This window comes from Hyperolius riggenbachi, chromosome 3 (genome assembly GCF_040937935.1).
Source record: "Hyperolius riggenbachi isolate aHypRig1 chromosome 3, aHypRig1.pri, whole genome shotgun sequence".
NCBI lineage: Eukaryota > Metazoa > Chordata > Amphibia > Anura > Hyperoliidae > Hyperolius > Hyperolius riggenbachi.
Genome location: NC_090648.1, coordinates 500989213 through 501004872, shown reverse-complemented (window position 1 = coordinate 501004872; position 15660 = coordinate 500989213). Strand labels below are relative to the sequence as shown.

General features: G+C 45.4%; 1 protein-coding gene across 1 annotated transcript in view; it reads right to left on the bottom strand.

Moving 5' to 3' along the window:
• Positions 1 to 15660, bottom strand: part of LOC137564435 (tetratricopeptide repeat protein 1-like) — a 34198-nt gene that overhangs the window by 10224 nt on the left and 8314 nt on the right. The window contains exons 5-6 of the mRNA XM_068278316.1: positions 14595 to 14743; positions 9098 to 9152 (exon numbers count right to left, since the gene is read on the bottom strand). Coding sequence (XP_068134417.1) covers positions 9098 to 9152; positions 14595 to 14743 — 204 coding nt within the window. The remainder of the gene's footprint in view (positions 1 to 9097; positions 9153 to 14594; positions 14744 to 15660) is intronic.

The window sequence follows — 15660 nt, the reverse complement described above, 5'->3', positions numbered from 1 at the left end:
TACAGATAGTGTGGAAGGGCCACGTAATATATTAAAGGAAATGTCCTAGGAGTTAAAGAAACAAAGGTTTACTTCCTCCAGTCGCTGGCAGCACTCCTGTGCCCTCGCCAGAGCTCTGGTGTTCCGGGCCCCTCCGTTGGAGATGCCGACCTCGCCAGGTCGGCATCTACTGCACTTGTATGAGCCCCCCAGGTGTCTGCGCTCACACGGGCTGGAGCGTTCTGCGCTCACACGGGCTGGAGCGTTCTGCGCAAGCGCAGAACTGCTAGACAGGCAAGGTCGCCATCTGAAATGGAGGAAATCCCGGGATACCGGAGCTGCGGCAAGAGCACAGAACGGCTGCCAGGGCCTAGAGAAAGCCTGGGTAAGTAGATCTTTGTTTTTTAACTCCTTGGACATTTCTTTTAATAAATGATTAGATGTGGCCCCTGCACACTATCTGCAATACCCCACGACCAATGCAACTGGAAACTAAACAGTAAAAGTGGACAGAGATAGAGAGACGAGCATACGCTATGCTGCGGTAGGGCAGCATAGCGTGCTCTGGTAACTTGCGCAGGCCACCAAATTTCCCCGTGCCGACCCACCCGGCTACTTTTTCATACCACCCGGCTGGAAAAAAATTCTGGGGAGAACACTGCTGATGTCTATCTCATGTCACCTCAGTTGTCCTTTAAGCCGTTTTCCCTTTCACAAACATTAAAATAAACCTAAAAAGTGAGAGGGGTATGGAGGCTGCCATATTTATTTCCTTTTAAACAATACTGGTTGCCTGGCAGCCCTGCTGATCTATTTGGCTGCAGTAGTGCCTGAGGCCTGGGAGCCACTGGCTGCACTTTTGCATCACTTACCGATCGGCAAAGTGCTACACCAGCGGATCCCCGTGGGGGTGGCCTCACTAAGCAGCATTTCCGAAGCTAACCCAAATCGTTTCAGTGGCTGCAGTAGCCAAATTGTGATCCCTCCGGGAACCGGGGTGGAATCGCGGCACTTCTGTAATTCGGTAAATCACGGTTTGCCATAAAGTGCCTGTAGTGGGTCACAGGCTTTCGTCACACCCCTGAAACGAGCATGCGGCTAATCCAGTCAGATTTCAGTCTGAGCACCTGATCTGCATGCTTGTTCGGGGTCTATGGCTTATGCTACGTACACACATGCGACAATGATCGTTCATTGAGAACGAACGAACTTTTAATTGATGAAAGAACGACCCAAGTAAAGTTAGTTTTAAAAAGTGTGTAACGATCTGATCGTTAGAACAAAGTTACATCACGTAAAAGCAACTATTGCGCCTGCGCATAAAAAGGAAAAGTTCCATGGAGAAATAGTAAAATGCGCATGTCAAGCCTAGTACGAACGACCGTTTCCAACGATGTACTACTTTTACAAACGATCGTCGTTGGTAAAAATCCGCCGAGACAGAACTTTCTTTTGTAGTGATTTGGCTCGTTCGCCGTTTGCCTTAATAGTCGGTGGTTCGTTTTTTGTAACGATCGTTACAAACGACTATAGTCGCATGTGTGTACGCACCTTAACAGTATTAGAAGCAGAGGATCAGTAAGGCTGCCGGGCAATGTGCATTGTTTAAAAGTAAAAAAAAAAAAAAATATGGCAGCCTCCACATCCCTCTCACTTCAGGTGTCCTCTAACAGTGCAGGCTGTCTGTATATAAATCAGGAACGCTACAGGCACTATGTGTGCGTCTGCCTCTTCTCTATACACACACACGTTTATCTAGGACAAGTAAGTACTTAGCAGTAACCTCCCTGACAAGCTGGAACACCGCGGATGATTACCGAGAGATTTCAGACCTTGAGGTCTTGGAGTTTGGCAAGTGTTTTCCCACAAGGACCATGCAGCGGAGGAAAACCACTTAGGGGGTCGATTCATAAAGTTTTTCCGCATTCGGTAATGCAGAAAACAGCTGACTTAACCGAGCACTTAGCAAAATGTCAATTCATAAAAGCTGTTACTGCATGAAAAGCTGAAATTCCTGAGCAGTGAGGTAAATTACCGACTTGTGCGGTAATTACCTCAACACGTCAGTAAATGTCAATTCATAAAGATTAGAACAGGCGGTAATGGCACGAAGAATACCGCTAAGAGAGTGAAGTCTATGCGGGACTGTGCTGGGAATGGAGACTCAGCAGAAGCAGTGAGACACAGGCAGCAGCAGAGCGATAGGAACAAAAAAGGCTTCCCCTGAATACCTTAGGCTGTGTTTAACCTCTTGGGTTCCTGTTTTTAAAGAGAATCTGTACTCTGAAATTCTTACAATAAAAAGCATACCATTCTATTCATTATGTTCTCCTGGGCCCCTCTGTGCTGTTTCTGCCACTCTCTGCTGCAATCCTGGCTTGTAATTGCCAGTTTTAGGCAGTGTTTACAAACAAAAGACATGGCTGCTAAAAGACCTCTTTACTTACGGTAAAGTCTTTTCCGGTAGTCATGAGGACAGCACCCCTGGATGAGACCCATCTCCCTCCGCACTGTGGACAGGAAACTGTTAAAACAAACATTTGCATAAGCAATAGGCAGCAGTACATAAGATACATTCAGGCTATAGTACCTCAGTTAATACAAAAGATGACACGGACATAAATCCTGCTTACACAAATACTTATCTTCTTTTCCACCCAATAAAGGGCGGGTTGCAGGGGTGCTGTCCTCATGACTACCGGAAAAGACTTTACCGTAAGTAAAGAGGTCTTTCCCAGAACGTCATTTCGGACAGCACCCCTGGATGAGACGATATACAAGAGATAAAGATTTAGGGTGGGACCACTGCTTGCAACACTTTTCGCCCAAAGGATAGATCTGTGCTTGCAGAAACGTTCAGACGATAGTGCTTCACGAATGTATTGTGACTTGACCAGGTTGCAGCTCTACAAATCTGATCTATGGAGGCCCCTGCCCTCTCTGCCCAAGATGTTGAAATACCTCTTGTAGAGTGAGCTTTAATAGTTGTCTTCAGTTGTATTCCCTGAAGTTGGTATGGCGAAACAATGGTTTGTCTAATCCATCGTGCCAAAGTAGTTTTGGAAGCTCTATTACCTCTGGATCTTCCTGCGAACAGAACGAAAATTGCCTCTCTCTTTCTCCAGGAAACTGTACGCTCTAGGTAGTGAATAAGACACCTTCTGACATCCAGATTATGGAGCTTTCTTTCCTTGTCATTTGATGGATTCTCACAAAAGGATGGTAGAAAAATCTCCTGATTTCTATGAAATGAAGACACTACCTTTGGAAGAAACAACATATCTGGACGTAGAGTTATCCTATCTTCGGAAATTATGCAGTAAGGTTCCTTTATGGATAGCGCCTGTAATTCCCCTATTCTCCTAGCACTAGTAATTGCTAGAAGAAAAATAGTTTTAAGAGTTAGATATTTGTCTGAAATCTGCTCTAAAGGCTCAAACGGAGACTCACATAAGGCTTGAAGGACAGCATTCAAGTCCCAGGCTGGAACTCTAGATCTAGTTGTAGGTTTCAATCTTTTTAATGCTTGAAAGAAACGGATCACCAGATCCTCTTGTGCCAGTCTTCTTTCCAAAAAGACACTAAGGGCTGATACCTGTACCTTAAGAGTACTGACACTGAGACCTTTTTTGTACCCACACTGCAGGAATTCCAGAATAGACTTGAGTGAAGATGTATTGAACGATCTTTCCAAACACCAGTTGTTAAATACCCTCCATGCCTTCTGGTAAATTACACGGGTAACCTTCTTTCTACTTTGTATGAAAGTCTGTGATAATTCGTCTGAGAAACCTTTAGATTTTAATATCTCCCACTCAGGTTCCATGCTGATAGGTGAAGGCGCTCCAGATCCGGATGGACAATCGGTCCTTGTGTCAATAGATTCGGTAAAAGTGGAAATGTGATTGGTGCTGATACTGCTAGTAATCGAAGACCTGTGTACCATGCTCGTTTTGGCCATAGCGGGGCAATCAGTATTACTTGTGCTCTGTCTTGAATAATCTTCCTTATCACTCTTGGGATTAACGGGATTGGAGGAAATGCGTACATTATTGCATCCCCCCAATTGATCGTGAAGGCATCTATTACCCAAGGAGTATCCTCTGGATGAAGGGAACAGAACTTTGGACACTTCGCATTGATCCTTCTGGCAAAGAGATCCACCTCTGGATGTCCCCACTGAGCAACAATCTCCTGGAATATCCCCTGATCCAGGGACCATTCGTTCTGGTCCAGTTTCTTCCTGCTGAGACAATCTGCAGTCTGATTTGACGCCCCTCTCAAATGTACAGCAGTCAGAGAGCTGAGGTTTGCCTCTGACCAGAAAAGGATCTTTGCAGTCTGCTTCCATAAGCTCTTGCTCTTCGTACCCCCCTGCCTGTTCAGGAAGGCCACCACACTCCTGTTGTCTGTTTTTATCAAGACATGAGAATCTCTGATCTGTGTACTGAAATGTTGTAAGGCCCGCCAGACAGCCTCTAGCTCCCTGTTGTTTGAGGATTGCGAACTTACTTCCGTAGACCACTGACCTTGTGCTGGTAGGAAATTCAGGTGAGCTCCCCAGCCCCATAAACTGGCGTCCGTTGTTATTGTTATCTGGACCGGGTAACTCCAAAGACGTCCCGTGGATAGATGTGTGTGGTTCTGCCACCACATCAAAGACACTTTTATGCTGTGAGGCACCAGTACTTTCTTGTCTAGAGCTGTAAGTGACTTGTTCCAGGATCTGAGGATCCACAGTTGAAGGAACCTGGAGTGGAACTGTCCCCACTGGACCGCTGGAAAGGAAGCAGTGAGAAGACCTAGTAGAGCCATAGCCTTTCTCAATGATATGCTTCTTGATTTCTGAAATGAGAAGACAGTATTAAGAATAATGCATTTCTTTCTGGAAGGCAAAAACAGTCTTTCCTCCCTAGTAGATACATTAAACCCCAAAAATTCTATAAGTTGAGTAGGGATTAATGAAGATTTTTCCCAGTTAATGATCCAGCCTAGATGCTGTAGGAAGTCTATCGTAGTTTCAATATGCTCGTTAACCTTATCAGGTGAATTACCCCACAATAGGAAATCATCAAGATATCCAATAATGTTAACTCCTTTCTGTCTAAGAACTGCCAGGACCTCAGACATCACCTTGGTGAATAACCATGGGGCTGAAGATAATCCAAAAGGTAAAGCATTGAACTGGTAATGTCTTACCTCTGTCTCCATCTGTATAGCGAACCTTAGGTACTGCTGTGAGGATAGATGTATTGGCAGGTGGAGATAGGCATCCTTTAGGTCTAGGGATGCTAGATAATCGTCCCTTTGTAACACACGAATTACTGACTGAATGTTGTCCATCTTGAATCTTCTGTACCTTACTGACTGGTTCAGATTTTTCAGGTTCAGAATAAAACGAAACTTGCCCTGTGGCTTTTTTACCAGAAAAACCGGGGAATAGAACCCCTGTTCCCTTTGGCATTTTGGGACCTCTCGAATCACTCTCTTTTGTAGAAGGGAGAGAACTTCCTCTTGAAGAGCTACAACCTTTTCTGGATCTCTTGGGTGGGGAGTAACACAAAACTGAGTTGGAGGCCGTTGACTGAATTCTATACTGTAACCTTCCAATACTACTTTTAGCAACCACTGGTTTGGGAATAGAGGCTGCCACAACTCGAAGAAGTTTGCAACTCTCCCCCCCACTGGGATCCTGGCGTCATTGTTTGTCTGGCTTTTTTGAGGGAACAAAATTGGATCTGGGTTTTTGTGATCTGTAAGGAGCCCATCTTTTACCCTTAGAGGACCTGGGATCTGGCTCGTTTTTGGATGAAGGACGAAAGGGACGTTTATTCTGAAAGGGTTTCTTTTTAACTGGAAAATTTTTCTTGGTATCTGCTGTTCTGTCCAGAGTATCATCCAGCTTTGAGCCAAAGAGCAAACCCCCCCTCACATGGGATACCGCACAACTTTGATTTTGAAGCAGTGTCACCACTCCAAGTTTTCACCCATACTCCTCTTCTCGCCGAATTAACCAAAGCTGTAGTTCTAGCAGTTAACTTAACTGTATCATCTGAGGCATCAATCAAATAATTAGAAGCATTCAAAACTTTAGGAAAAGTCATTTAAAATTTCCTCTCTAGGTACTCCAGAAGCAATCTTACTCTGTACCTCCAAAAGCCAGGTCTTTAAAGATCTGCTTACAGCTGTGGAGGCTATGGCAGGCTTAAATGTTAAAGAAGAAGATTCCCATGCTCTTCTTAAGACATTGTCCATTTTTTTATCAATTGGATCTTTAAGGTTCCCAAAATCTTCAAAGAGCAAGTCAGTCTTTTTTGATACCCTTGAGAAAGATGGATCCAACTTAGGCGGAACACCCCAAAACCCCTGGTCCTCAGGACTGAAAGGGTACCGTTTGGATAGGGATTTGGGCCAAAAGGCCCTCTTTTCCGGATCATCCCATTCCTTTTTAATCATAACTTTAAGCGTATTATGGACTGGGATAAACCTGGATTGGGGATCCGCCAAGCTTTCATACATCTCGTCCAAAGGTGTTAATGATTTCTGCTCAGACCTGATACCCATCGTGTCATGCATGGCAATCAATAAGTCCTTCATTAATTCGGGTGAAAATGCAAACTTTGGTTTATCTGGCTTAGATAAATCATCTTCTTCATTAGAAATCTCGTCAAAGGGAGAAATTTCCCCATCTGATAAACCAGAACCTTCAATATCGCTTTCTCTTCTCTGTCTCCTAGGAGGTACGGGTGGAACTACAGGTACCCCTGGAGATGATGGACTAATTACTATAGGTATTGAATCTACAGCAGTACTGGTTCCAGCGTTATCTGAAGCAGCTGAGGCGGTAGAGGCAATAGCAGAATCTTTAATTTCTTTAATTGCTGTGGACATTTCCGCCCGCATCCAACCCATTAAATCCTTGAATATAACGGGGGATTCCTCCTTAACAAGCTTATCTGTACAATGACGACACAATTTCTTAGTAGAAGAAGATGATAAATGGCTGTTACAAATGGCACATTTCTTTTCCGTCTTGCTAGATCCATGCTGGCTGGAATGAGCAGAGGATCTGTCAGACTTTTCAGCTTCTTTAGCTTTATCACTTTTATCTTGTCTTTTAGGCTAGAAGACATAATAAAAAATAACCAGCCATTAGATCATTCCCTCCAGATATAAATATGTATATCAAAAGAATATCTAGCTAAGCAGAATATCATAATCCATCTACTTGCCAGAGAGGGTTCTTGGGCAGACTTAACAGATTGTGCAGTAGCTGACCCAGCGGCGTCCTCCATGATTCAGAGTCACAAACCAACTGAATCATGTCCACATATACTTTAAATAGATGCTGCTTACCTCATTAATCATGCGGCAGCTGCCGCTCATTGTATGCTAATGTCGCCTCCAGGGAACAGCTGTGTGCTGTTCCAATCACCGCCGCGGCCCCTGCCGCGCAGCTCAGACCTCAGATCACGCGGGACGCCATGCGCGTGACTACTTCCGGTTCAACCGGAAGTGACCTTTCTTCCATGCGCGCGCCTGTGCGCATAAATCCGCTGCCACCAATGGAGAAGCCTCCTACACGCTACAGGGCTCCAGACTGTCTCCCTGTACAGCTGCACCTGGAGCCCTGAGAAACGCTGCCCCTGCCGCCTGACATGGATGGCACTCCTGGAGACATCTCCCCACGCATTCCGTCCGGGACAGGAAACTAAACTGAGGTACTATAGCCTGAATGTATCTTATGTACTGCTGCCTATTGCTTATGCAAATGTTTGTTTTAACAGTTTCCTGTCCACAGTGCGGAGGGAGATGGGTCTCATTCAGGGGTGCTGTCCGAAATGACGTTCTGGGAAATGCTTGTGATAGGCTGAGAGAAGCTCAGTCTGTGACTCATACAGAGCCTGCAGGGGGCGTGGAGAGGGTGTACATAACTTCTATCCTATCACAGCAGAGCAGCACATTCCTGCCTGAGCCGACAAAGGAAAGAAGATTAGATTAGAGAAGAGATAATACAGCCACTGTGCAACTAGGAAAGGCTGCAGTAACACAGACCACATTAGAGCAGGTATAGGAACTTATAGGATAGAAGAAATAATGCTGAAAATTTTGTTACAGAGTCTCTTTAAGCTGGAGGTGAACACCACAAAGCCTGGCTTATGTGTAAAGTCTCTTGAAGTTCTTCTAAGCGGTGGCAATTAACCACTTAAGGACCAGGGGGTTTTCTAATGATCGGTGCTGCGTGGGCTCTACAGCCCGCAGCACCGATCAGGAATGTGGCCGGGCGATCAGACTCCCCCCCCCCCCCCCCCCTTTTTTTCCCCCACTAGGGGGATGTCCTGCTGGGGGGGTCTGATCGCCGCCGGCTCTGTTCGTTCGGCGGGGGGGGGGGCTCCTCAAAGCCCCCCTCCGCAGCCATTTCCGCCCTCCCTCCGCTCACCTCCCTCTCCCTCTTCACCCGTAATGCGCATCCTAGGATAGGCTTTAGCCTATCATATGCCGGCGATCCCCGGCCAATCAGAGGCCGGGGATCGCCAATCTACGTCACGGCGCTGCTGCGCAGCAGCGCCGTGTGATGTAAACAGCAGGGATTTCTTCCCCGCCTGTTTACATTTTGCCGGCGAGCCGCGATCGGCGGCTCTCCGGCTGTTCACGGAGACAGCCTCCGTGAACTGGCATGGAAAATCCATGCTATACCACTAACGACCCGCCGACGCCTATCGGCATTAGGCGGTCGTTAAGTGGTTAAATAGATTGTTAAGAAAGAAGAATAGACAGATTTGGGGCAAGCAGAGGCAGTATAACAAAACATGCACATCTAAAGGGAAGTTGGGATGCCTCTTATATTGTAATGCTGTCTCTGCACAGAGAACAGCAAATGTAACAACTCAGCCAGCTACTCTTCTCATGTTACCGACAGTTTAGTTCGGTAAATCACCGCACTTCTACCGCAACTGTGAAAATTTTTATGAATTAGCACACAAGTCTAAAATACCGAATGCGGTATTTTCCTGACCAGATTATTTTACCGAACACACTTTTATGAATTGATCCCAAAATGTCTGAAGGACGATTCATTTGATGTGCTTCTGAAAATGAGAGAAAGCCGGGTACTCACCAATCATTTCTTCCTTCATCTTTTCATTCCTTTCTTCAATCTGTTTCGGTAAGCGCTGCAAACATGAACAAAACATACATTTTAATATTACATGATGTCCTGTACATTTGCTGTCTATTAAAGAACCTTAAACAACTGTATTAAAAAAAATAAAAATCATCAATAGTACATTAATTAAAATGTATTCAAATCTACCCCCACCAATAAATAATATTTGCACATTCAGTGTTCTTCCCAAGCCCTATTAGCTGGGTGCTCCGCCCGGCTAATTCTGGTGTCATGGCTCTCTTATCAGGGCAGCACATACAAAAGAGGCGGGGCCAGCCAGCAGAGCAGTGAATAATAATTAAGGGGTGGGATCACTCACTCCCAGCTTTCTGATCCACAAGCAGAATGGGAGAGAGTGTGAGAAACATTGTCCCCTGTACCAGTGTACAGTGCTGCTGCCCCCTAGAGTTTGCTGCCTGAATTACCATCATACAAACCTGAATCATGTAATTCAATCAGTGAACTCTAGGGTGCAGTAACAATGTTCCCTGGTTCATTGGACAATCTTTCTCACTCTCTCCTCTGCTGCTGATATACGGACTGGAGAACTGCAAGTGTGTGCACCCCACCTATTAACGGTTATTCGTTGCTTTCCTGTCTGGCCCTCCCTACTCTCCTCATGCTGCTGCCTGAGGGTGGTGTGTGTGTGTGTTGGTGTGTGGTTGGTGTGTTGGTGTGTGGTGTGTGTGGTGTGGTGTGTGTGGTGTGGTGTGTGGTGTGTGTGGTGTGGTGGTGTGTGTGTTGGTGTGTGTGTTGGTGAGTGGTGGTGTGTGTTGGTGTGTGTGGTGTGGTGTGGTGTGGTGTGTGTGTGTGTTCATGTGCCAAAGCACACTAATACTTTTGCAAGAGTACCGAGTAGGGATGATCAGCGAGATGCAAATTGTTCCAAAATTATGCAATTTTTTTATTCAAATGTATGCAGATTGAAAATGGACTAATCAATTTAAACCCAGGTTTATATTGATTGGTCCATTTTCAAGCCTCATTTATTTTCATAAAAATTGCATCAACTTGGAACAATTTGCATATCTGTGATCACCCCTAGTACTGAGGGAGGGAGCGAGTGCTGTAAAAACAGGGCAGGAGACTTGGGCCCAGCCAGCGCCACCATAGGCCGTAACATGACTGATCAGTGACTGATTTGGACGCCAACAGTTGATGATTGAACTTGACTCGTTTGGACTCAATCCCTGCGGGAGAGTCAGTGCCGGTGCAACTCCTCCAGGCAGGTACACCGCCCCTGCTACACACAGTGATGCAATTTCTAGTAGAAGGAGGCACTCCACAGGCATGAACTTGCGTTCAACTTTATTGCATGTCAATGCACACTACATGTTACGGGCTCCGCCCTTCATCAGGTGTGATTTGGACGCCGTCAGAAGACGGAGCACAAATCACTGTAAAAACACTGGAATTTGGCCGCCAGCAGCTGAATTACATCTTTCCCCCACTATCCATGGCGACCTGGAGGGGGAATAGTAGTTAATGTCTTGTGCAGGAGCAGGGTAAGCGGTTATCTGCTTTCCCCTATGCTGAAATCTCCCGGCTGTTATAGGTACGCACTGAGGGAGCACTATCAATCGGAAGGAGACCTGGAGGCCCATCAGCCATCTCTGGGACACTGGGCAACTTCCCAGTTTGTCCCTATGGAACTACTTTGCACCTATGGAAGCGACGGCCTGTATTTCCTTGTCCCGCACCACCTGGCTGAAAAAACAAATTCTGGGGAGAACACTGCGTTCAGCAATATGTACCGGTTTAAACATGCAGTTTGTTAGTGACTTATGCCGAGCAGGAGGAAGGAGATTTTTCTGCGATTGCAATATTGTCAGCGTTTTTGATTTTGGAGCCATTGCCATTTTCCTCCAGAAGTGAGCTAAAGATGGATGCCCACCCAATATGAATACTGTATAAATATAACATGTACAGTGGTGTGAAAAACTATTTGCCCCCTTCCTGATTTCTTATTCTTTTGCATGTTTGTCACACTTAAATGTTTCTGCTCATCAAAAACCGTTAACTATTAGTCAAAGATAACCTAATTGAACACAAAATGCAGTTTTAAATGATGGTTTTTATTATTTAGTGAGAAAAAAAAACTCCAAATCTACATGGCCCTGTGTGAAAAAGTGATTGCCCCCCCCTTGTTAAAAAATAACTTAAAGGTGGTTTATTACACCTGAGTTCAATTTCTGTAGTCACCCCCAGGCCTGATTACTGCCACACCTGTTTCAATCAAGAAATCACTTAAATAGGAGCTATCTGACACAGAGAAGTAGACCAAAAGCACCTCAAAAGCTAGACATCATGCCAAGATGCAAAGAAATTCAGGAACAAATGAGAACAAAAGTACTGTAATTGAAATCTATCAGTCTGGTAAAGCTTATAAAGCCATTTCTAAAGCATTGGGACTCCAGCAAACCACAGTGAGAGCCATTATCCACAAATGGCAAACACATGGTACAGTGATGAACCTTCCCAGGAGTGGCCGGCCGACCAAAATTACCCCAAAAGCGCAGAGGAAACTCATCCAAGAGGCCACAAAAGACCCCAGGACAACATCTAAAGAACTGCAGGCCTCACTTGCCTCAATTAAGGTCAGTGTTTACGACTCCACCATAAGAAAGAGACTGGGCAAAAACGGCTGCATGGAAGATATCCAAGGCGCAAACCACTTTTAAGCAAAAAGAACATTAAGGCTCGTCTCAATTTTGCTAAAAAAACATCTCAATGATTGACAAGACTTTTGGGAAAATACCTTGTGGGCCGACGAGACAAAAGTTGCACTTTTTGGAAGGTGCGTGTCCCGTTACATCTGGCGTAGAAGTAACACAGCATTTCAGCAGAAGAACATCATACCAACAGTAAAATATGGTGGTGGTAGTGTGATAGTCTGGGGTTGTTTTGCTGCTTCAGGACCTGGAAGGCATGCTGTGATAGATGGAACCATGAATTCTACTGTCTGCCAAAAAATCCTGAAGGAGAATGTCCGGCCATCTGTTCGTCAACTCAAGCTGAAGCGATCTTGGGTGCTGCAGCAGGACAATGACCCAAAACACACCAGCAAATTCACCTCTGAATGGCTGAAGAAAAACAAAATGAAGACTTTGGAGAGGCCTAGTCAAAGTCCTGACCTGAATCCTATTGAGATGTTGTGGCATGACCTTAAAAAGGCGGTTCCTGCTAGAAAACCCTCAAATAAAGCTGAATTACAACAATTCTGCAAAGATGAGTGGGCCAAAATTCCTCCAGAGCGCTGTAAAAGACTCGTTGCAAGTTATCGCAAATGCTTGATTGCAGTTATTGCTGCTAAGGGTGGCCCAACCAGTTATTAGGTTCAGGGGGCAATTTCTTTTTCACACAGGGCCATGTAGGTTTTGAGGTTTTTTTCTCACTAAATAATAAAAAACATCATTTAAAACTGCATTTTGTGTTCAATGATGTTATCTTTGACTAATAGTTAACGGTTTTTGATGAGCAGAAACATTTAAGTGTGACAAACATGCAAAAGAATAAGAAATCAGGAAGGGGGCAAATAGTTTTTCACACCACTGTATTTGCCATGGAGCCAGGCTTGGGACACGGGAAAAGGCGTTGCAGGTGCATTTATGGCGAGGGCCCACTTGGCAATTCCAGAAAGTGATTACCACAGTAGTGATTGCGATTTCCTGAAAGGTCCTGCAGCATTTTTGGAGCGATTGCACTTCAATACAAGGTATGGGATCGCTGCAAAATCGCTTTTCAATCACTGTACAAAGTGATTTGCAGCACTTTTAGTATCCAAAACAACTTGCTATACCAGTAAAGGCTTCCACCAATGGAAATCACAACTGCTATTCCAATCACTTGCACTTAATAAACCACTCTGCGACCGCCTAACGCAGGATGGCGGCCGCAGAGTGACTCTCTCGTTCCTCGGCCACATGCCGCGATTTCCCAAGAGCAAAGATTAGACGGGAGCTTGCACGAGCGCGAGCTCTCAACAGTAAACAAAGCCGGCCGCATTGATCAGCCTGCCAGCCCGCGATCACGGCTGGCAGGCTGTTTTTTGGATATACAGGGGAATATATGTGTATATAAAAGGGACAGCCTTGACACATAACTGTCCCATGGAAGTGCTCACAATGCAATCCCTGCCATAAACGTATGTATGTATGTATGTATGTATGTATGTAACAGTCTATGGAGTAATTTGGGGGGGGGGGGGAAGGGAAATTATTGTGTTTTTTTTTTTTAAATAGGGTCTTTTTTATAAAAAAAACCCTAACAAAAAAAAAAAACGAAGCAGCAATCAGAGACCACCAAAAGAAAGCCCTATTTGCGAGAAGAAAAGGGGGTACAATTAATGTGTGCAAAGCTGTATGGCCGAACAAAAAACTGTTAAAGTGAACCCAAGGTGAGAGGGATATGCAGTAGTGTCTGAGTCAAAACTCCGGTACAAGCATAAGGCTAATCCAGCTATACCTGAGTCAGCCGAGTTAGAGTCCCTGATCTGCTGCATGCTTGTTCATGGCCTATGGCTTAACGTTTTAGACAAACAAGGTCAGCAGGACAGCCAGGCAACTGGTATTGTTTAAAAGAAAATAAATATGGCAGCCTCAATATCCCTCTCACCTCGGTTATGCTTTAAAGTTGTGAAGTGCTGAATATTAAAAAATTGCCAAGTCACTAGGGGGTATAAACCTTTGGTCCTCAAGTGGTAAAAAACAAAACAAAACAAAAAAACAGGTTCAGCCTACAAGACATCGTCTGGAGTCCAGGCCGCGCATCTGGCGCAGGGAGGAGCCAAGTTCTCTGTTCAAGGGCTGGAGGATGACCAGGTATCTAATAGACGCTGATGCAAATTATTGGTCATCGGGCGCCTGATGCGGAGAGCCCGGCTACAACATACGGAATAATGACTGCACTAGGAGGGAGGGGTTCCTGCGAGGCTGGGGGCCGCAGTGAAACATATGTAATATTGCCACCTCCTGGCGTCCATCTCAAACAGCACCGGCGCTACATAAACGCGCATGTGGGGGGTAAACCTTCTGCGTGAGAGGCACTGTAAAGTTATCACAATGCTGTATTGTGCTATAGAATGCATTACTTAGCGATATATGGAGGCTTCCATATTTATTTCCTTTTAAACAATACCAGTTGCCTGGCTGTCCTGCAGTTGGTGGCTGCAGTAGTTTCTGAATCACACGTCTGAAACAGGCACGCAGCTAATCCAGTCACACTTCAGTCAGAAAAACCTGATCTGCTGCATGCTTGTTCAGGGTCTATGGCTAAAAGTATTAGAGGCAGAGGATCAGCAGGACTGCCAGGCAACTGGTATTGTTTATAAGTAAATAACTATGGCTGCCTCCATATCCCTGTCACTTCAGGTGTGCTTTAACATGGTGGCTGGCAGGAGATGTAATCCTGGCCCTCAGCCCCTCATGCCCGCAGATAACAGGCCACTCACCAGGCAGGCCTCTCTGGCTTGGCGACACGACATATCTTTCTCCATGACGGATTTATAATCGGCTAAGGCCTCGTCGAGTTTCTCTGTCTTCTCATATAACTCCGCCCTCCTCAGCAGAGCGCGGATGTAGTCGGGATTCAGCTCGATTGCTGCAACCACAAAACATCACAACAAAATGAATCATCGTTTGCGAACAACTATCTTTACATAAAATGATAACCTTGGAAGATTATGTCTTTGCGAAAAGGTCTATGAAAGTCCTAAAATATTCTCCTGGTCAGATCCCGGCACATTCCCCCAGTGTGGAAAGAAAATGTGAACTTATTTATAGAGACTCCAGGATTTATTAAGAACCAGAAAGTTTCAGATATTCATCACTTTGTCTCTGTGAGTGATCATAGTCAGCGGTGGCCATTGTGACCACACCAAGGGCAGGAAAACACCAACAGAGATCTGGAGGGGTCCTTGGCTTCCAGCAGTGATGTAAAGTGGGGTTAAACTCAAAATTGAAATCATATTAAAGTGAGCTAAACTCAATTTTCACTGAATAAAAAAAATACTTATTTAGCTTAGTGTTCACTGTCACATTTAAGAAAAAGGTGATATAGAGAAAAATCGCTGAGATGCCAAGAGTGACACACTGACATCATTTCTGCCCCCCTCCGTTTTTATTCAACCCAGCTCAGTGTTAGTTTTCTCTCGCTATTGCCAGCTTACTGCATCTCCAACAAAAAAATATCACCTAGACAACAGGCTTAAAGGGATACTGTAGGGGGGGTCGGGGGAAAATGAGCTGAACTTACCCGGGGCTTCTAATGGTCCCCCGCAGACATCCTTTGTTGGCGCAGCCACTCACCGATGCTCCGGCCCCGCCTCCAGTTCACTTCTGGAATTTCTGACTTTAAAGTCAGAAAACCACTGCGCCTGCACGCCCGTGTCCTCGCTCCTGCTGATGTCACCAGGAGTGTACTGCACAGACACAGACCATACTGGGCCTGCGCTGTGCGCTCTTGATGACATCAGTGGGATCGAGGACACGGCAATGCAGGCGCAGTGGTTTTCAGAC